At 37.9% G+C, this 22,903-nt stretch overlaps 1 protein-coding gene across 8 annotated transcripts; it reads right to left on the bottom strand.

The window, feature by feature from the left end:
* Positions 1 to 261: 261 nt before the first annotated feature.
* On the bottom strand, positions 262 to 22,903 carry LOC115918030 (poly(U)-binding-splicing factor PUF60-like). 8 transcript variants are annotated; one of them, XM_030985353.1, is made up of 12 exons: positions 22,772 to 22,903; positions 21,459 to 21,555; positions 17,111 to 17,394; positions 16,093 to 16,365; positions 13,707 to 13,834; positions 12,773 to 12,841; positions 11,247 to 11,349; positions 10,416 to 10,520; positions 9,356 to 9,536; positions 7,980 to 8,269; positions 6,432 to 6,621; positions 262 to 2,873 (listed from the first exon to the last, which is right to left on the bottom strand). In XM_030985353.1, the coding sequence occupies exons 1-12, from the start codon at positions 22,793 to 22,795 to the stop codon at positions 2,764 to 2,766; spliced, it is 1,854 nt and encodes a 617-aa protein (XP_030841213.1). In that variant the 5' UTR covers positions 22,796 to 22,903; the 3' UTR covers positions 262 to 2,763. The 8 variants fall into 8 exon arrangements, with proteins under 8 accessions (XP_030841213.1, XP_030841214.1, XP_030841215.1 ...); XM_030985354.1 differs by having other exon boundaries at positions 7,980 to 8,221; XM_030985355.1 differs by having other exon boundaries at positions 7,980 to 8,218.

Genomic DNA, 22,903 nt, shown 5'->3' with positions numbered 1-22,903 from the left:
TAAGTGGCCTACGGTATATATATTGCATTAACATTTGTTAAAACCTTTCTCATTGCGCCATGTCATATCATATTTTGTACAGGATCTATTCTTCACAAGCTTTGCATTTCATCAAGTTTCGTCAGATTCCACTAAGGGCGTGTTTATGCTTAACTATACGTATACGTATACGTATGGTATTGGAGAATATGTAAAAATCAATTGCACATACAGATTAGAAATACATGTATACACAAACAAATCAACATCAGACACCATGTATAAAATATGTACACAAATCTTTATTTACAATGAGTTTGTTAGCTGGCAGAACTACAGCTAATAAGGCTGACATAAATAATTACAGCACTTTGAAAGCACATACATTTACATAATCACATGGATCATTATCACTTTCACTTTATCACTGGCATTCAATCATATATTTTTTTGGCCCAAGTTTCAGTTTTATCTAACTTTAATAGATTGTAACATAACATGTATATCGTTGTGCCGCTGGCAGATGGTCCGAGCGCATTGCGTCTTTCTGCAAAATGTGCAGGTGACTATTGCATTAAATAGAAGGCTGTTAGCATTAAGTGCCTGTAACTCCATAATTATGTGCTCGATAGTACCACAAAAAAAAACTTCTCAAATTAGTTAGTTACAATACATTCTGGTTTTTTCTTAGTCAATAACAAAGAAATTCCTGTCAAGTTAAACAAAATGGTACAATATATATAGAGCCATCAATATTTTAGAAGCAAATCAGAAATTTGCTTTATAACAAGAGTCAACAGACATGTGTGCTAACGACGTTCTGCTAGTTGCATGCAGATATTACATTGCAAAAATCTATTCTAATTTACTTCCAATGCACTCATTTAAAATTCAACTGATAATAAGTTATTGAGTTTTCTTTGTGACCAAATGGATCATTAGAGAAATGTAGGCCAATTTGAAGCATTTTACTATAGACAAGTTGCATTGTACATCATGCCACAAGATAAATGTCTTATCTACGATAGGTAATAAATTTAAGTATTGTAGTAATCATGCATGCAACTCTGATGACGAGAAAATACAAGTGACACTGAACAACTCTCCAAATTGCGTATAACTTTTAGGCGTGTAATGAGTTATAATAAGATGAACATTAGGAAAGATTCATGCATTTTTAAAAGCAGACAGTAAGAAATCTGGGGCAATGTTGTTTTCTAGAGCTACATCATGACATACATGTTTATGTATCAAAATATTGTATATTACCATCAAGTGCAAATTTTCAATCTTGCTATTGAACCAGTTTCATATTTCAAAATTAGGAGCAATACTGTATTTTCAACACTCAATATCATAACCATTGTACATGAATATGTTAGAATTACTACAAGATACAAGTATATGTAGGTAACATTTGATCACATTTCACAGGAAAGTTATAAAATATGACTTTCCATGAGTACATCACCGCATGTCAGCGAAGAATCCTCCATGTTCAACAGTGGAATGGCAGACATATCAACTCAATTTCTACCAAACAACTACACCAAATAAGTTAGATCTAAAAAGATACCTTATGACATGATGGATTTAATCACCTTTTTTTTAATTTGCTTGTGACATCAGTTAGATTTAGGGGCAGTGAAGATGGATTTAATGCCAGAGAAAATGTTTTCAACTGATCTTCTGAATATGCTCTTGCTATGATGTTGACAATGAAACCGTTGAAGCAAAACATTTTAGAAGAATTATTTAAGTTATAGAATTCATAAATATAGAATTTGATCAAAGAATAGGGGGGATGATAAAATTAATCATTAATTGATAGAAAATTGTGCCTTTATTCCATTGTAAAGGAATATATCAACCTAATATAGATTGTGCTTATATGTGATTTAAACATTGACAATATATAAAACAACAAAAAAGTTAGACAAAACTTCAATGCATGATATTCGATTGTACATATTAAAGACTGGGCATGAACATACTAACATACTTTGGGTCATCCTCATTGGTATACATTTGAACAATTTTCACAGAGAATATTTCTCCAAAAATGTCAATGAGCCAGCATTAAAACATAAATATTTTCTTTCAATTTATATTCAGACAACCTGCAATGTATCTAAAATAAAAAAATCATTGTAATAAATGTATCACATAACGTAGCAAAACCTCCCAAGTCATACAAGAAGATGAGTATTTTGCATTTGGTTATCAAGTTTAGGAATTGAATGGTTAGTTGGTTTCTAGAACTATACAGTGTAACCTCAGCTCGTCTCTAATGCATGGTGTGTAATTTGTTGTAATAAAAAATTACATCACCGTAAAGAGGTCTTCTTTTTGTATTAAGAAGTTCAAGCAACACAAACACATCAAAGTATTGATCGTCTATTCACTTGAGAAACACTCATTAGAACACCCCGCAAACTACCATATCATACAGGTATGTCGAGAAATAAAAAGGCTTGCTCATGACAACTCACAAAGTGCCCTTCCAAACTAACATTTCTGACAGGGGTCTGGATTGCAATATTTTGGTCTGTATGCATGAGCCCCCCTTAACATTTTCAGAATTTGGGGGTCTATCGAAATTCGGGACCATTTCGAATTCTGCGCGCTTCTAATATAAAAAAGATGCCCTTCTCGCTCTCAGGATACGGTACATCATGTATCAAGGTGGGCAAGACTGATGAAACAGTGATAGATGGAAATGACAACGTGGATGGAGGGATAGAAGAAAGAGAGAACAGGTAGAGAAGAAGAGTAGAGAATGGATCAACCCGATAGATCACTAGAATCAAATCTTTCTTGGTCATAGATCTCTCCTCGTACCATCCTGCCTCCGAACCATCTGCTGTTGAGCGAATCAGCTGCTTGCTCGGCTTCTGTGAGGCAGAAAAAGGAAATAAAACAAAAACCGATGAGATACAGTAAATTTGATGAAATCTTGGAGTTAAGAGGGTAACTAAAAGCCCCACCGTACTACTTATATCTACATGTGCCTTCTATATAGCAACAACGCCGTATTTTTTTAATTTTATTTTAATTGAGAGCTTATTTGATTACATAACAACCTGTCAGTGACCCATGCAGGGAGGTCTAAGTCCTCCTGGCCAAATTAGTGCGGTGGGGCTTTCAATAAGTTATTTAAAGCCCCACCGCACTAATTTGGAAAAAAGCCTCTCATGAAACAGTATACAAACAATGAATGGTTATGAGTTCAATGGTGCGAATATTTTCATGAGTTGAAAGATTAACATTCTATTCAACGAGGCGTCAGCCGAGTTGAATAGAATTAATGTTAATCTTTCAACGAATGAAAATATTCGCACCATTGAACGAATGAAAAACATTCATTATTTGTTTTATACAACATCGAAGAAGATCTAATAGAACGTTAATCAACAAATTATGCTTTACTCCTTATATTAAAGATAAATTCAAGTTGGATTCAAGCCTTCTCGATTACATTCAGATTGCCTTCGCGTCAGATACACGCAGGGATACGCGCGCGCACGGCAGAGAGGTACGCAGTCTGCATATAACCAAAAATGCACGGCGCATATAACCAAAAATGCACGACCGTGCAATATACCATCTATTGAATATCATGTGACCAACAATCCTCCAATCAAATGACAGGGATCCACGTAGGTGTTGTATAATAAACGATATCTAATGAGAACAAAATAAGATCAAGTTATTTGGATAGATTTCATGTCTGCAGGAGAAACCAAAATTGAAAACAAAAAGATTCCAATCATTACTTGGAAGTGTTCAAAATCAAATTAATATTATAAATATCTTGTGTTCCTACTAACCTTATTAGTTGATTTGGTGCTAATTTTATCCCCTTTTTCCCCTCCATGTTTTAAAATGGAACTAAGATTACGTATTTATAGTAAAGTAAGATAATATACCTCTTCTTTTCATTATTAGGACTACGTTTAGATTTGTGGCACATATATGAGCAGAGAATATAAGAAGGCAATCAAACTTATGGAGGAACAATAGGCTTTATTGATTTTTTATTTCTGTATAATTATGCCACTGGATATGAATTTCGAAGCAATATCAACATTGTATGTTGGAAACAACATGTGGTGACCAAACTGTTTAGATTTAAGCAGTTTTACTATACACAACAAACACCACACATCAAGTCGGTCAGATAATGCGTGGTCAATCTTTGTTTTGGTACAAGGGTCACTATTTTCTACATCGCTCGCTTTATCTTGTTCAAACACGACTAGGAAGTTTAGTCATGGTCACCGGGTAACACTAAAGGACACTGCGGAACTGATAGCACACAGGGGGATCTGACGCAATGTTTACAAACAAACTGAAACCTACATACATCATCAATGGAAGTGTATGTGTAGTATTATGATAACTTAGTAAGTGCATTCCACAGGGGCATGCATTCTCAAAGTGACCTTGTTCTTAAAGGAAAACAAACCAGGGCAGGTGAAGACATCTGATAAAGTAATGCCGTTTAAGTAGGACAGTTCAACAGAGCCAAGTCAAATATATCAACTCCAAAATTACTACAAACGATTTGTTCAAAAGTGAACCTTAGTTATGTTATGCAAATGTCCTTCAATCTTTGTAAAACCATTGATAACATGTTCATAATAATCTAACACATTTCCGAAGCAGGAAACAATGCAGTGATGAGGGGTGGGGTCGAGAAACAGAGAATGCAATAGGGGAGGGGGTGGAGGAGGCATGGGGCTGGAATATTTTTGAACTTGGAGATAGGGCACACCTGTTCCATCAGTGGGGCATGTTCGGGGCATGTCCACAGGATTATCCCCTCTTTTAGGTTTGTTGATACTCATACCACATGGTGTAAAACAGTCTATTCTTAGATGCTATCTAATCTTCCGCAGCCATTGGCAAACACTAGTAACTCACTGGTAAATATCACTGCTAACATGCAAATGTTTGCATAGGGAGTGTTATTGATTCAGTCCAAAGAACAAAGATAATAACTAACTGATTAAGTGAAGTCCATTCATAAACTTTAAACCTCCCTGTATATAATATTTTGGTTCAGTCAATGTTTCTATTTTGGGGTGAGAACCTCCAGAAGGGAGTTGAAGTCATTGACCTTTGTACCAGACAATCTATTACAATTGCTTACTAATTTAGGTTTGCAAGTTAATCGTATAATAAAGGCAATAAGCACCAAAGCTGCAGTTAATATCTTCTTTGTTTGTTTCTTTTTAATGTCAAACCCTTGTTTAGTTTTTGGAAGCCCTGCAATAGTTTTTCTTTGCATATTCCTTTCATTTCGATAGATTGCAAGACAATGATGATTTTAAGCTGCAGGGGAGATTTTCCCCCTTCACTTAAATATCATATTAATGAAAGTTGAAAACATGTTCAAACATCTGGGCCTTGTCTTACAAAGACTTACTATATCAATCGGAAGTCCTCTAATCAATCGCAAGTCTGCAGTCTCCTATCTCTTATGTACATAGTTGCGACTGATATTAACTCTTTGACAAAAAATCCAGAGTTTTCCTTCATGTTTAATACCAACTGTCGCGTCTTTGCAAAGCGGATTTCAAGTGAATATCTTCTTGTAATTTTCTGTGTCCTAAACAAATTGAGGTTATACCTGATTTTTCATGTTTTTTTAATGCTTACCATTACTTAAAATATGCTATGAAACATCCTTCAAATATTAGTATAAGCACAAAGCTCAGACAAAAAGCCATTTTGATATCAAAGATACACTCATCAGGTGTCCTAAGTAAAGCTAAGTCATCATAGCTGTGCAAAACCAGTATGTTGTGAAGGTGTCATGGTTCATTCAATTGGCTCTCAATCCAAGGGATGAGGTTTCAAATCCCAGCCCGGCACTAATGTCCTTTTGCAAGATATTAATCCAAATTTGCCACTTTCCACCCGGATGTTAAATAGTACCCAGTAGGATGTGAAAGTCATTGAAATTTGCTCAGTATTGTGAGCAGCTGTAAAATGGCACCTTACTGGAATGCTAACAAGGGAGTGGAGAATGTGTATAGATTGTGAACAGGCAAGCCTGGATCCGATGACCTTGGTAAAAATCTATCTGTAAAGCGTTTACAGACACGTAAATACCATTTTCCTTGTCTCCCTTTAGGGGTCTTTATCAGGAGTGATAGTAAGGACTAAAAAAAAAAAAGTTTTTGTTTTTTTTCACGACCCCCCCCCCCCCCCCCCCCCCCCCCGAGTAAAAAAAAATAAATAAACGATTTTGGGAAAAGAATGGCATCATACAGCATTCCCCCCCCCCCCCCTTTCGAGGGAGGAAATTGGGAAAAAATCAGGACAAATCAGGAAAATAGGGGTAAAATCAGGAAGAAAATAAATAAATAGGGTAATTATCAGGCCGTCTTCATAACAGGTTTCACTTTAAAACTAAAAAAAGAAACTAAGGTCACTATTCTTACCCGCTGGATCTGAGAATTCCACAAAGATTTTAACGATGACCTCTGCATCTTCCTCCTCTCCTTGCCTCTCCTGGTAGATGACCACCCTGTTGACCGTTCCAAATTTTCCACATTCTTCCGTCACCTCTCCTTCTAGTTCATCGTCCAGGTCCTCCACACCGACCATGTTGCGTAAAACCATCACATGTGACTGCAATTACAATACGTACAATGTTACTTAACTATAACTAAAGTGACTCAGTGACATAGCCTCAGATTCTGAAACAGAATCCTGGATTCAGCTTATGCTGCAATCATAATTATAAACCTTTAGGTCAGTCAGGAATTCTATGACTTTTTACAAGTTGTCTGATTACCAAGATATTTATGATTGGAAATCAAAATTTCATTTTTCGTTTTCCTAACGATTTTTATAACACTACAGTCTATTGGGGAAAATGAGTATGTCAAAACCGGTCACTGAAAGATTTTTACTTTTTTGAGGCACTTCATGATCATTTTGAAGTGCAAATTTTAGGGCTTCAATATCACACCATATCACAGACACTGGTAACACGTAGGGCCATGCATCTCAGATTTAACATTGTTAAACGATGCCTTTAACCGTTTTAGCTTAAAGTAATAATTAATACTAATTTTCTACAGGTCTTTCATAAATCCAGCCAAAGGGTGTAAGCAGATTGCTCAGACATAAAGCCATTTTCATATCAAAGATACACTCATAGGTGTCCTAAGTAAAGCTAAGTCATCATAGCACTGTACTCCATTACCAGGGGGGGGGGGGGGGGGGGGGGGAGGGGGGTTTCACAAAGATCATAAGTCGAACTTAAAGATAAAGCCCAGTTCTGGTAATGCGATTGCATTGTGAAAGAAAAGGTGTGGAATGGATCAGAAACAGTTGATCATGTAGCATGTAAGTATTGGTGTGCACTGCAAGGTTCTGGAGTCGTCAAAATCATAATAAATTTGGCCTAGTCTTGGTAAAGTAACAAGCACTGTACACAGAGAGCTATATATGGGACAACACACATGGTGTCGGGGCTAGTACTACCTTGATTTCCTTTGTCATTCTATGCTCATTACTCAGCCAGTATACATTTTCTTCCAAAATTGTTTGGCACATTTCATTTATTTGTAATCTTGAACATTCAGTGTAAGTTTCGTTTGATTCTGTGAGAATTAATTTTCTTTTTTTTACCACAACTGGAGTTTATCTTTAACTCTAATTTGTAGCCTTAAAATGAAATACATTCAAAAGCAAAAATTCAATTATTTTAAACTTTACATGAATTCCACATCAAGAACATAAAATCTCCTCGATAATAGAAAATATGAATGATTTAAATCAACATTTTATGCCTTTTAAAATAACTTTTACAAAATATTTTCAGAGATGCTAACAGCTTTCCATCATTGCCAAGTCCAAATTAGAGATAAGTTCAATTTAGGACCTTTTATATTCCCCTGAACTGCCTCTGTACAATCATCTGGGTGTATGAGAAATAATTCAGAGGAGTTAATAAATTTGAGACCTAAATTGCTACTTACATCTGATTTTCTGAGTAATTTCTGCATGACCATGTGCCTTGCGTTGCTGCCTGATATCGTCATGTTCTCCTGCTCGCTGATGGTCTGTGGAAGCTCCACGTCTTTGATCTCTGCCGGTTCCTCCTTGACTTGTTCAGCGATACCTGCTGCTGCGGCTGCTACAGCGGCCATCGCCGGAGCCATCAGGCCAGCCGTCAAGCCTGCCGTCATGCCAGGGGCGGTCGTGAGGACACCTGGAGCTGCTGTGGAGATAGGGAGCGTAGCAATTTGTGGTCTGACAGGTGTCACTCCTGAGAGGGAAATGCATATCACATGGATACAATATATTGATAGACTACGGAGACATGTTTTGGTAGCTGTCGTTTGAGTGCGCTAACCCTTTTGTGAAGAATAGCTTTATTTCTCCTTTTGTTTGCAACAGTGGCATAAGAAGATATAAAAGGGCAATAGACGTGTAGATGATTATCAAATCTAGAGCATTTCTAATGCTTGTTTTCTCTATTACTCTGCAAAAGAGGGTCCTCAAAGGGAATCAGTTATTCAAAAGTTAACCATAGTATTTACCTTCAATAAGTGAGCAAATACTTTAAGAATGTTCCCTCACTCACCTCCACAATCCACTAGCCTCCAAACTCTCTTTCTCCCTCAACTTATCCTTTTATACACCCCCATCTTTTGTCTTTTTCCTGCCTCCCTCTCCCTCCTGCTTGTTCCCTTGATCACTCACTCTTCCCCCTCCCTCTTTCTCTCTCTCTCATCTTTTAATCTCTTTCCTTTCCTATCCCTTGCTCAGCATATCAAGAGTTACCCAGGAGACCCTATGGTTCTTTTCACTGGATGATATTTAGAGGATTATTGTCATGCCACAGCGGAATCACAGAGATTATAAGACCCAACACACTGCTTTAACGGTGCCTAGCCATCAGCTGTTTAAGTCCCCCCTAGGATGCAGATTGCTCAGACTCAAAGCCATTTTCATATCAAAGATACACTCATCGGTGTCCTAAGTAAAGCTAAGTCATCATAGCACACCGTAAAGCATGAACAACCATACTATTAATGCAATTACTGCTCGAAGTAGGCTCTCATAACATAATTTTCACTCACTGGTGTTAAGCATAAGCTAGGGTTCAACAATGATTGACATTTATAGGGTCTGATTATTATCATATCATATTTCATTCATCTATTTATTAATCCTTTTTTTTGGGGGGGGGGGGGGGGTGGGTCTGGAACTAAAATTGGGCAGGACATATGCTCCAAGCCCTTAATAAAACAATTATTCCACTTCTTAATCAACCAGACACCTACATTTGCAATCAAACAATCTTAAAGGCAAGTTAGAGCTTGATTAATAATCGAAAGGTCGAACTCACCAGTGATAACTCCAGCCGCTGAGCTAGCCATGACAGCATGGGGCATGCCGAGGATACCGACTTGAGGTGTGGCCAGTAGCCCTGGAGCTGCTGTCAAGGTGGTAGGGTTGATGAGGCTGGTAGGGGCTACACTCACCATGTTCATGTTCATGGCTGCTGGTGCAGTCACAGCGTCTAGGGCCTAATGCAGTCATCAAGAGAGGGAAATTACAAGTTATACGGGTAAAAAATAACCAGAATTAAATTAAAGCCCCTCTGAAGTGTTGGGAGCCCCGAATTTGATGGCAAAATTTCACTCAAATTGTATCATAATGGGCAAAAGGATGTCATTTAAGACACATTTCTGCAAAGATTTCCGCCAAAAAATATGTTTGAAGACAAATATTGATAAAAGAATTCATATGTGTGGGGCTCCCAACACTTTAGAGAGGCTTTCAATGTAGACAGCTGTACGGCATGGTCTTGAAATAAGCCACACAGTTTTTTTTTTCTCAACAAAAAAGGCTCATGACTACCTCTTAATACATAGGATTCAGTTTACTACAACACATATTTACAATGTGCTTGAACCCAAGTAATCACATCATTTTTACACTGTCTTTGATGGATCAAATTTTAACAGAATAGAATAGAATTCAATTGAGTTAAAAATACATTTTCAAATCATTGAATTGTCAATCTCTGAAACTTTCTTTACTAGAATCAACTTTCTTCAAAAATTGGGCTACATTTTTTCCTTTCCAGTAGCACAGTATTAAATTCATCACTGAATTAAATTGCTTAGATATTTCCTGATCTAAAAGTACAAGCTTTTGTTTCATATCTATGCTATGATAATGCAAATGATGGTGTATGCACATTGCTCAGAAACAAAGCTTTTTTTCATATCAAAGATACACTCATAAGGTGTCCTAAGTAATAGCTAAGTCATCATAGCAGTGCATTATGACTCCCAACCGTAATCCTTATTGTCCAAAAGATACAAATGTGGTTTTAAGGACAGGTGGCCTTCATGCACAGGTTGTTGCTAAAGCTACTATCAATGTATCATCCACATTACCTGTATCTTAGCTGTAGCAGCAGCTGCAGCAACGGCAGCAGCTGGAGGAAGACCAGAGCCCCCAAGTATCGTAGGAAAACCTGTCATCGTTGAAGGGGTAATAGCCTGTCAAAGAGAAGGATGAGCTCTTTTAGAGGTGAAAAATAATAAGCTTTCTCGTTCTTTTCACTCCCATGAGGATGAATACCAAAGAAGCACTTACCTATGAATAGAGACTTGCTCTTAAAGAACTTTCATATTTCAAGTGATAAGAAATTTGTTGACGACTTGAGATCAAATTCGGAGGCACATGTTCACGTAATCCCACATTAATTAACAGTTTTAGCTCAAAGTAATAATTAATACTAATTTTTTACAGGTCTTTGATAAATCTAGCCAAAGGGTGTACGCAGATTGCTCAGACAAAAAGCCATTTTCATATCAAAGATACACTCATAGGTGTCCTAAGTAAAGCTAAGTCATCATAGCACTGTACTGCATTACCAGAACTGCCTCTGTACTCATGCCTATTATGTTTACCTTCCCCCCCCCCAAAAAAAAAAAAAATTGATTTGTCTTTTCTTCATATGATTTTGTTTTATCTTTTGTTTGTATTATAATTTGTATGTTTTATTCAGTTCACAGACTTTCTGAATAACAGCCCTGTAGGCTGAAGCGAGTTACCATGATTAAATAAATAAATGAAAGGAAAAAACGAATTGGAACCCTAACCTCAATCCTCTGGCTTTGATAAAATAATGCCCAGAGCAATTGTAGCTGGAGCAAATGGAAGAGCACCCACCCACCCAAAATAGGCTACATCATCAATTCTCAATTCCAATGGGCACTTACCCTTCCGACTCTGAGGAACTGGCCACCAAGATCAAAGAGGTTCATCGACGAGATGGCATCCGACGCTGACTGCATACTATCATATTCAATTATTCCATGACCCCTACAGGAAGAGAGGAAGATGAAGGTGAAAATAATACTTAACACATTGCCTGGTGACCCATGTATTAAGCCTATGGAAATTAATCCTTCAGTAGTTAAAGAATTGAAGGGATTGGGTATCTTTGCCTCAGATTCTAGACAAAACCTGGATTTAGCTCATGCTGCAATCATAATTATAAACTTTTAGGTCAGTCAGGAATCCCATGACTTTTACAAGCCGATTTTCTGACTGATTATGAAGATATTTATGATTGGAAATCGAAATTTCAATAACACTACAGTCTATTAGGGAAAATGAGTATGGTAAAACCGGTCACTCAAAGGTTTTTTTTTACTTTTTTGAGGCACTTCATGCTCACTTTGAAGCACAATTTTCTTAAGGCTTCAATATTACACCATTTCAGAGGCACTGATAACACGTAGGGCCATGCATCTCAGATTTGTAACACTGGAAACATTGTTTAACGATGCCTTCAACCCTACTTTAACCGGGCTATTTCAGACCAGGTTTCACAGCCGATCGGCGCCAAAATTTGCATGCATGTCAAGTGAAGTGTATAGAATACTGTGGTAATTTCATTTTTTTTGAAAAATTCACTCATTTGTGCAAATAAGGTCATAAAGTTCACAATTTTACCCATAAATCATATATTATTCATATTCAAGCATTCTTTTTCACAATATGTATTCGTTAGTCCATTTGGAATAATGCTACGACAAACAAAATTGGAAGAGTTCGGTTATCCCTTAGGTTATCTCTTCTCATGATGTTTTATCTCTTTTTAGGGAAAATGATATTTCCATATGTTTTGTACACAAGTCACAAAAATGAGCGATTTCGGGCTGACATGTAAAGACAAAATGTCACGTGACTTTGTAAGTATACAACCGATTTAAAAAAAAAAATATTTTAAAAGATGAGTAAGACTCGAAAAAAAAAGTCATGAAGGGAAAACTTGATATCTGCCGTGGTTCCGGAGAAGTCGCTAAATTACTACAGGGGGGGGGGGGGAATTGACCCCCCCCCCCCGCCCCGGTTAACATAAGATTAAATGGCTTCCCCTGAATGCATCATACACTATTCAGAAAAGGCAAGAGGATATTTCAATAACTCTGGTTGACACAAACTTATAAGTTACATTAGTGAATCCATACATTTCTGAAATTGTTATACACCAAGAAGAGGGAAGGTGTGAAATGATGGCATTAAATTAATGGTTTAGTTTGTCTGTAGGTCTAAAAGGAATGCAACATAAAACATCTATCAGCTAATTTATTGATAATCTGAAGAACATGAATACTTGAATAATTTAGTCAAAATCTGCTAATGATGCACGCTAAACAAAAATGTATCAAGTAAATACATATAAACCTGTTTATTATAATACAATGAAAAGAAGAGAGAAAGAAAGAAAGGGACTTACTTATGTTTTCCTCCGACAGAGTCCGACGGTAGACTACAGGATATAATTTTACCAAAGGCTTCAAATACACTGTACGAGAAAAAGGAGAGAAAATTGTTTCATTATGAGTTGATCAAAATTAAAAATGTTCAGAACTGGGTGAAGGCTAATTTCCTCTAGTCCGTATTTTACTAGGACCATAAAACATAGTCATGATAGTCAAAGCTTTTAGAACAGATTTGGACCTAGGCATCTTCAAGCTTCATTTCAACCCAAAATTGTACCTTCTTAATAATTCAATTCAATTCAATTCTCCACAAATGCAAAACATAGGGAGATACAAAAAATAAAATACATGCACACAATACAATAATAATACATGTACATCATATATAAAATGACTCCTTTCGGAGCAATGTATGTTTTAAAAAGAAAAAAAGGGGTAGTCAAAAATCAAAAAATGATTTATTGAGGACTATCTCTAATAATACCAAAAAAAAATAAAATTAAAACTTAAAAGTAAATATTAAATAAAATTATGAGGTGGTACCAATGACAAGAAAGAAGAGGGAGAAAAAAATAAAGACATGGAAAAAATAACACAAAAAAAAAAAAAATTAAAACTTAAAAGTAAATATTAAATAAAATTATGAGGTGGTACCAATAACAAGAAAGAAGAGGGAGAAAAAAATAAAAGACAGGGAAAAAATAATCAATGCAACAATTAACAAATTCCCTGAGTGCAAACATTAGCTCAAGAAAACTGAAGCACTGGGAAACAGTACTTTAATTAAGTAGTGCCTTTTCAGGCAGCCTTGCACATCGGAAATTGTATATTCTTTGCTTGCATATTCTTCTATGTCTGTTGTCATCACTTCCATTCTTTATAGTGCTGTGAATTTTGTAATGGAGGTTTGAGAATAAAGGAAAATATTGACAAGGGAGAACAACAAACCTTTTGATGTCCTCAGACGAGAGATCTGAATGAATCGATGTAATAAATATCCTAGGTTGGTGTTTAGCCTCTTCCATGATTGCATCCACAACCGGCTGTGCTTGAGGCATGTTGCTGGGTCGACCCACCTACAAAGACAAACAACCAAGATAACTGTAAGAGTCAATGGAGCAGTAGTAGGTTTCGGTACTTAGGATTATATTCGTCATGGAGAATTTCTTGGACATTGGTTCACTTCATATGACTACTCTGCAAAAGAGGGTCCTCAAAGGGAATCAGTGATTCAAAAGTAATCTAAAGTATTTACCTTCAATAAGTGAGCAAATACTTTAAGAACGTTCTCTCACAATCCTCTAGCCCCTGCCTCCTTCTCCCTCGTACTTGTTCGCTTGCTCACTCACACTCTTCCCCTCTCCCTCTTTCTCTATCTCTCTCATCATTTAAAGCTTATCTGCCGTAGTTTACAGGAGGGATTAGACAGCCCTGCAAGGTCACTGGACAGGTGGTTATCTCATCAACTCAGCTCTCAGTTAACATAAGAAAAAGAGGATCATGGGGGACCAATGGTCACCCATTGATCATTGTTTGTTATATAGAGTGCGCAAGTAGCTACAAGTAGTGCAGTGGGCCTTTAAGCTCTTTTCTTTCCTATCACATTGAAAGCTTCACAGGATGATATTTAGAGGATTCTTGTCATGCCACAGCGGAATCACAGAGAGTATTAGACCCAGCACACTGCTTAACGGTGCCTAGCAACCAGCTACATACATGCCAACATTTGAAAATCAGAAATCTGTACACTATGTGCGCGAAGCGCACATCATGAGCGCGAAGTCCTTGTAGCCGGGGTCCAGGGCCCGCTTTAGGGCCCTGGAAGCTCTGGGTTTCCAGATGCTCTCTGTTGCAATCTGAGCCTATTTTAGGGACCATTTCCCCTAAAATTCAACCCAAGTTTATGGGTAATTTTTGTGTCATACTACTACTAGGTCTAGGCAAATTCATGCAAAAAAATATATTCAAGAAATTGACTTGAAAACACATCAGACAATTAGTCTGAACCGAGTCAGGAGCAAATTTGAAGAAATTATATTTTTAAATGTTGTCAAACCAAAGATATAAGAAGAAAACTGACCAAGTATCTGTACTAAAAATCGTACATGTAAAATTGGTCGTAGACATTCTGAACATTTCTGACAGCTGAAAATGACGTGCACGGTTGTGGTACGTGCGTTCTCGAATCCAAAATCGTATCTCACACACACACTCTCGCCATACCGCGAATGGTCCGTCGTGGGGAGCTAGCCGCCTGAGAGTTTGCCAGCGATACCAACGCACCCTCGGAGCTCCGCAGCGCACAATTTTAGCGGAACTCGAAAGGTTCGAGGTGGGAAGGTGGCGGGCTAGCTTTTTGCCATCGTTCCTTGTATTCCTGTTTGTACTTCTGAATTCGTCTTGCTGCTGTTCCGCTCATTTTGACAGATTTTCTTCCGAGACAAATCACAAATCACAAAGTAGACCTATACAGTACCTCGAAACACGTACTTTGCATGGGGACCCTATGCATATACGGTGCGCTATAGCCGCGATAGCCAATGCATGCATGCTGCGCTGATATGCGTGCAGTATAGAAATTATACTTACGAGATTTGCCAGCGCAAGTATTTACGTACGGAAATGTTACGTACGGAAACACATATCAGAGTGCACGTGGCGCGCAGCAACACGCTGCCACTGTACGTACATATCAGTGCACGTTGCACGCACCTTGCGCAATGCAATCCGTTCAGCACTCGATCGGATCAATGCTATGTATGGAAAGCCAAATTCCCCCAAATCGGAACGTTCCGTTTTTTAGGGCTATAAAAACTTCAAAAACGGAACAGTTCCGTTAAAATCGGAACGGTTGGCATGTCTGCAGCTATGTAAGTCCCCTCTGGGATGCAGATTGCTCAGACTCAAAGCCATTTTCATATCAAAGATACACTCATAGGTGTCCTAAGTAAAGCTAAGTCATCATAGCACACTGTAAAGCAATAACAACCATACTATAAATGCAATTTGCAATTTGGTGACAATTTTGTAGTTCTACTACCAAATGCAGATAAATCTAGTAAATCTACTTGGTCTTGGCCAGTTTAGTACCATTGCCTCAGGGCCTGTGCCCCTTGGGAAAGTGTGCTAATACAGTCATCTCAACCCTATAGATTTAAACAGAGTCTCTCGTGGCAGTGTTGTTTTAATGCTTCTACATATTCTAAAGCAATTATCATTTTTGGTGTTTGGCCAATAAAATTACATACAAAAGGTAGTTTTAAGAGGGAAAGGGGGGCATTTTACCAGGGGGGGGGGGGGATTGCGTTACTTCAATTGGTCGTCAAACCGTTACCTTGATGTTCCTGCCACCGATCATGACGCCGTTCATCTGCTCCAGGGCCAGCTGTGCAGCCTCAGGCAGGTCGTATTCCACGAACGCAAAGCCCTTGTGCTTCATGGTGATGGGATCCCAGGACATGTTGATACTCTTGATAGGACCGAAGGGGTGGAAGGCTTGGCGTATGGTGTCCTCCTTGAGCTCAAAGCTGATGGAACCCACGTACACCCGGCACATCAGGGCAATGGCCCGCTGCCTCTGGGCCTGCATCTGAAGGTTTGACATTTGCTGCAGGATAAGGAGAAAAGAAACAACAGTTTGGGTTATATTAAAGATAAAGACCAGTTATGGTCATGGAATTGCATTGTGAAAGAAACGTTATGAAATCAATCAGAAAAAGTTTATCATCTAGCATAGACCTGGAATCATCAAAATGATAAGAAATTTGGCCCAGTCTTCATAAAGTTACAAGCACTGTACACAGAAAGATGTATATGGGACTACACACACGTGCGCGACACATGCGTTTTTATCTCTCACACACTAATAGATAAACTAATTTATCAAATATATCAACTAGTAGGCGGTTTCCCGGCAAATTTTTATCATCATGTAACAATTCAAAACATGTTCTTTCACATGATTGGTAATAAGAGCTTCCATTTCATTTTTTGAAATTGGGGCGTTTCCAGTACTGGTCTTTACCTTTAAGAACAAGCACCATAAGCAAGTAGCCATCATCATAATAACTATATTTCTTTACCATTAATCCACACTGATTTAACTTTGCCTTGCAGGGTTATAATTTGAATGACTAAGCAAGGGCAAAGTGCAATTTTCCCCATGCTGTTTCTTCTCTGAAGTTCCTTTCACTTAGCACATGTAACTCTAGCATAATTTAATGTTATAAAATAGTTACAACGTGGTTAGGTTTGAAGTTGGTTTAAGGGATAGGTATAATGATAGGTCCAGGGCTGTAGTAAAGTTAAATAATCATTGCTAGAATTGACCACCAAGCAATCCTGATTCTTACCTGTTGCTGGTGCGCTAATGTCTGTTTGACCAGCACGCTCTTGATGCTCTGCTCCATGGCATACTTCTTAGACTTCATGACAGCCTCCTGCTGCTCCGCGCTCAGCTTAGGTAGCCCCATCATGGACGGCATCCCGGGCAACGCCAGCAGAGTCTCCTTCTTTGCACCGGGGCCAGCGAGTACCGGCCCTGTCTGCTCTGCAAACTGGAACTCAAAGCTCTGCAGCGATGGTGGTGGAGGCGGCGTGGAGGACTCCTCTTCGACTGCGAGGTCCATGAGGGAAGCTTCACCATGGAGGGAAAGGGATAACAGGAGAGTGTTAGAGACCTTCTTGTGAAGGAGAACTTGATAGTATGCACTGTGTGGACATGCTTGCCACACCACTGCACACCATCAAGGGGTCATGCCCTTAAAAAAAAAAAAAATCCCCCCCCCCCCCCCTGCCCGGTTTTTCTTCTTCTTTCAAATTCAGCAAATTAGAATAGAATGAAGCTTTTATCAAGTGTGAGAAAACTTAGGTAAAGGCTGAATGATATTTATCTGTTTTTCAGATGCAAACATAACTAGGTTTGAATAGTCTATTCCCTTTCGTTTCTGCTTGGCAAACATACATGAAAATGCTAATGAACAATCACTTCATTATTTAAATAGTTTTTCATCTCACAATTCATTTACGACCAAATTAGCTTCTCTATACATTGTTAGAGAGATAGAGTACCAAGTCTAAGCTTGCTTATCTAAAATTTCTCAATAAACCTTTGAACAACCATGATTATACCAAAAACAAAGAAATCCCATCTATTCAACAGAAAGAGGTCACAGCAGACAAAATACAGTTAAGGAAGTCATGTCAAATGCTTCTTTCATACCGACGCTTGCCACAAAGAAATGAAAGAGAGAACAATGGCATAGAGAACCGTGGCAAACGTCTATATGTAATCCACCATTCTATACAAACAGCACCGTTTGTTTACCACTAGAGTAGCGTTAAGGGGTGGTTGGAATCGATAGCTGAATGATGGGTTGCGGTGCAGCATCGGGTCGATATTTTTTTTTACATGGGATCGGTCGGACGGTCCGAAGAGCGCAAAGGTCAGCGACCTCACTGGCCATGGTGGATTGCTTGTGGGTCGGCCAAGGTCAGAGGTCATATGTTTACATACAACCTCATCACCTCCTTTTCACACATGCTGCTCTAGCTGAAGCTACATGGCATAAAATAAAGAATAAAAATGCAAAGAAAAAAATACAAAAGACAGGGAAGAAAAACCTTGAGTCAAATCCAACATCAGCAAAAGACAAAATATTTGCAGGAAAAGGGGATAATGCTTCCTATGTTTGGCTTGTATGGCTGGGCTTACAAAATGTCAAGGGGTTCAATTTTCAGTGATGGCACTTACATGTTAATGAACCAAGCACTTACAAATTCAAGAAACACCAATGCTACTCTTCATGGTACCTAATGTTTATTTATTTGCTAATTGGAAATTTTTACTTATCCAGTAATGGTAACATTCAAAATATGTTCTTGATGATCTATGTGACATCTACATTCTGGTACAAATTCCAAATTAAGGTTCTCTGGTTTCTCAGAAAGTAAAATTGTATACAAATTTGTGTCAATCTACATACAGAAGGAATATGACAGCAATGTCAGGTAACAAATGTATCATTTCTAAGAGTGGCTATTGGGGACTCGCAGATTGAACTGCTTCTTTCATTAAGTCGATCGGAAATCTCTTAAAAATTTGACCAGGGAACAGTGAGGCATATTAAACTGCAAGGGGATTCAAGATAATAAGCATCTTTGTTGCAAGTTCTGCTATCAAAGCAATTTCTATTGACGGGGGATGTGGGAGAGGAGGAATAAAGAGAAAAAAAATGTGATGATGAGACGTCTCGGTCGCTCAGTTCTGTTAGCTGCTCAGAAAGACAATGCGTCACTCCTTGCTGGTTTTGCTTTTATATGCAAATAAAAAAATGACCAAAAAACAAGAGAAGAAACACATAGGTTACGATACATAGGGCCTTTAAGCAGGCCAATAACCTTTCTTTAATTCACCTTCCACATCAACACACATTAGCTTCAAGATTAAGTAGAGATTTCTTACAAATGATGTTCCCGACATTAAAATGTTGGGAATAATTCCGACTTTACTGCCAATTTATATCCTGATTTTACGTCAACAAAGAGGTGTTTCTCCATCATATTGAACAACAATTGATGCACTTATAACATATCACATCATAGTATTCTCCAAACACTAATAATAGTGAAATCCTTAAAACTTAATTCAATTATCTTTTCCCCTCACTACAACTTTCAGATAATCCTTTGCAACTATGATTGTATAAATATATGACCTATAATATCTGAACATGCAGCAATAAAAACAAAGAAAAGTTGTGATAGCTTTTCTCCCTACTCTATCAAAATAGTTGTTTTACTTTTCATTTTCTTTAATGCACACATTTCAGAGTGCCTCATCGCACAGCCGCCTGCGTCAAGTGCACGGGAATAGCTGCAAACCTGGAAGAATAACGAACAAGGAAAGAAAAAAGAGAGAGAGAAAGAGCAGAGCATTTACAGTGGTCTAACATCCATTCATGCCATTTTCTTTCAAATCATTGGCATACTAACGTGTAGGTTTTACCTTTCATTAATCTGCATATACATGTAAGGGTGTGTGGGACAGTACAAGTTTATTATTTCAGGAGACACTTATCGAAATTGTTAAAAGTGAAGGAAGGGATGAATGAATTATGAAGGGTCTGCAGAAGAGGATAAAGCAAATAGAAAGACTGTGATAAATGGAGTATTCTACATGACAGGAGAATGGATGGGCAATCTGTCCATGAAAAATACATATTGCCGCCCCACTATAACATTTTTTTTAAATAAAAAATAATAAATAATAAAAAAAATCAATTAAATAATTTTCAAGGAAACAATTTGAGAACTGGGATGCAAACACAAATAATGTTGGACTAACATGAGCAACAGGAGGGGTTATATCTATCAATTCAAATCTACATTGTTTCCTAACCTTATTCATGCACCATTCCCAAGTTTTTAAGAGGATGTGAGTGATTTTTTTTATCATAAAGTAAGTAAATCTGCCACCTTACAGCATTCCTAACAACAGTTATTTATACTACATGAGATTCTTGTATTCCACGATGTCGTTTCTGAGAATAAAACCCATTCAGTTCTGCTGCCATGACGATGCTTTACCAAAGCCTACGAAGAAGAAAACTCAAAAACAAAGAGAAACAAAACAAAAGACAAATATCAGAAGCGATTGAAATGATCGTATGAACATCAGATGTGTTTATGGTTAGCTAAGGAGTACTGGTCAAATGCAAGATGGAAAAATGTAAGAAATCTTAGGAAGATGAAGTTTGCAAAAGCTTTCAAGGTGGTTCATGTCACATTTTGACCTCTACTACTGTACATGTAGTTGTTCCAACATAAAAGTTTCATCCTATCACATTAATGAGTTCTGTCTCCTGAATTTTTGCGCCACATGGCCGCACCAAAAAACGATTAAAACTTTTAGTTCTAATTTTCAACATTTCGTTGATACAGTCTTTTTTTTAAGGGGTTGTCTACACACCAGTATTGAGCTACACACACACATACACAGTCATACAACAGCAGAAAACGTTCAGAAAACGTTTGAAAGCAAAACTGAACCAAATGGTAAACAAAGAATTTCTCACCATCAGAACATGTTCTTTCATGACAGCACAACCAATGCACCGTGGAGTCATTGCTTTGATTTTCCATGTTCTTGTTAAAGCTATTAATCTCTCATTTTAACAGAAATAATATAACTTGGCATTCTGGTGGGTTAGCTACATTACTCAGAAATTTCTTGATGATAATCCCAGCTTTCAGATGGTGAAAAATTGCATGTTTACCACCCCATGTTTGCAAATTGACATGAAAAGTCACAATTTCATATGATCAGTTGCAACATTCAGAATAAACAATTACATGTGTAATGAAAAAAACTCGGCTTAAACTTTTGCAGAATGCAATGGATCGATCATTTTAGTGTAACATGGCAACAAAACTTGATATAACATTTCTTCCATAGAATTCATTATATCAATATTAGAGTGTCGACTAATCCAGGAAATATATGTATAGAATGAAAGAGCAGTACAAATTAAATTCACTCAGTACTAGGCACGTGCACAACACACTCCATATCACTCCTGTAAACCCCTACACGTTTTTGGATTATTTTTCTCTGAGGACAAGTTTTCAGTGGAGTATACCTAGCCTCGTTTCAGATTTTGCAAACTTCATGTTCCTGCATATCAGGCAGAATATACCCACCAGGTTGTGTCTCCAATTCCAGCTTGATCTTCTTGGGGGATGGTTCTTGCATTTGGATCTCTTCCACATGGTTCTCTTCCATCAGGGCAACTGGCTCCTGTCAAAATAGAAATAATAAAATTGATAAAAAGTTATAAGAAATAAATAGCCTTGAATTTAAATCAACCTCAAGAATCTATTTTATCAACAACAAAAATTGATAAAAGATGAAAGAACATTTATCCATTAAAGCCCGTCTGCACTAGTTTGGCCAGGGGGATTAGACCTCTCTGCAAGGTCGCTGACAGGTGGTTATCTCATCAAATCAGCTCTCAATTAACATAAGAAAAGGGGATCATGGGGACCAACAGGCACCGATTAGGCATTGTTTGCTATATAGAGGGCGCAAGTAGCTGTAAGTAGTGCACTGGGACTTTAAAAAGGCAATGCTTACTTTTCATTTAGCCTTAGGATAGGCGCGTACTGGCGATGCGAAAAACGGATTCTGCGTAATAAAATATCCCTAATTCACCGTCTACTTTATGGGTTGTCCGTCTTCCCGAGGATTTATCGCTCCTAAACCAGTATGGTACCTGGTGAGGGAATGAGGATGAGGATGAATGAGGACAAATTGTGTCCACAAAAATAAGGATCGTCTGCATTTTTGTGGACTTTTTTTTTCATCAGCGCTCTGCAGGTTTTGGGTTTCCGACCGCGCGCTGGCAATGCAAAAAAAGGATTCTGTGTAAGAAAATAACCCCAGTTCACCGTCTATTTTTATGGGTTGTCCGTCTTCACGAGGTTTTATCGCCTAAATATGAAAAGTCTCTGTACAAAGTCAATCACGGAATCCGTTTCTCGCATCCCAACGCACGGATCGGAAATCAGAATCGTCCGCGTTTACGAAGACGATCCTTATTCTCGGGCCAGCCTATTCCCTCAACATGCAAATTCCAATCATGATTCCCCTTGTTTGTTGAATTTTCAAAGCACTTTCTTGATTCAAACCTGCTTGCATTTGCTGCAGCCGTCTGCAACCTGCCTTGGCCTGGATTGGGCCAGCATGCTGCACGCCAGTAGACCTACCCACATGATGGCATGCACATACACAGTCAGCACACTACACACACACGCACAGCGTTAGCCGTTTATACATTCACTCACAATGCCAAATCAATGATAGTCCACGTATTTGAGAGAAATCGAAGACTCGACTCTCTCTACTCTAGGTCAATTCTTCTCATTTTCTTTACTTTCCAAGGACTAATTTCCCTATTAAACCATCCTATGTTTATCTACATATTACGAAATATATATTTCAGGTCGATACTTACAGCATCTCCATTAGTTTCTGCCATTATGGTAGTCGTTCCCTCTTCGTTTTTGCATGAAATATGAACAGTACATTAAATTTATCGGCTACCCATTCGCTCGGCTAGCTGCATGCGTTATGCGTTCGTTCAGCT

This window comes from Strongylocentrotus purpuratus, unplaced genomic scaffold (assembly GCF_000002235.5).
Source record: "Strongylocentrotus purpuratus isolate Spur 01 unplaced genomic scaffold, Spur_5.0 spur5_scaffold_15, whole genome shotgun sequence".
Taxonomy (NCBI): Eukaryota; Metazoa; Echinodermata; class Echinoidea; order Camarodonta; family Strongylocentrotidae; genus Strongylocentrotus; species Strongylocentrotus purpuratus.
This window is presented reverse-complemented; position numbering and strand designations above follow the sequence as displayed.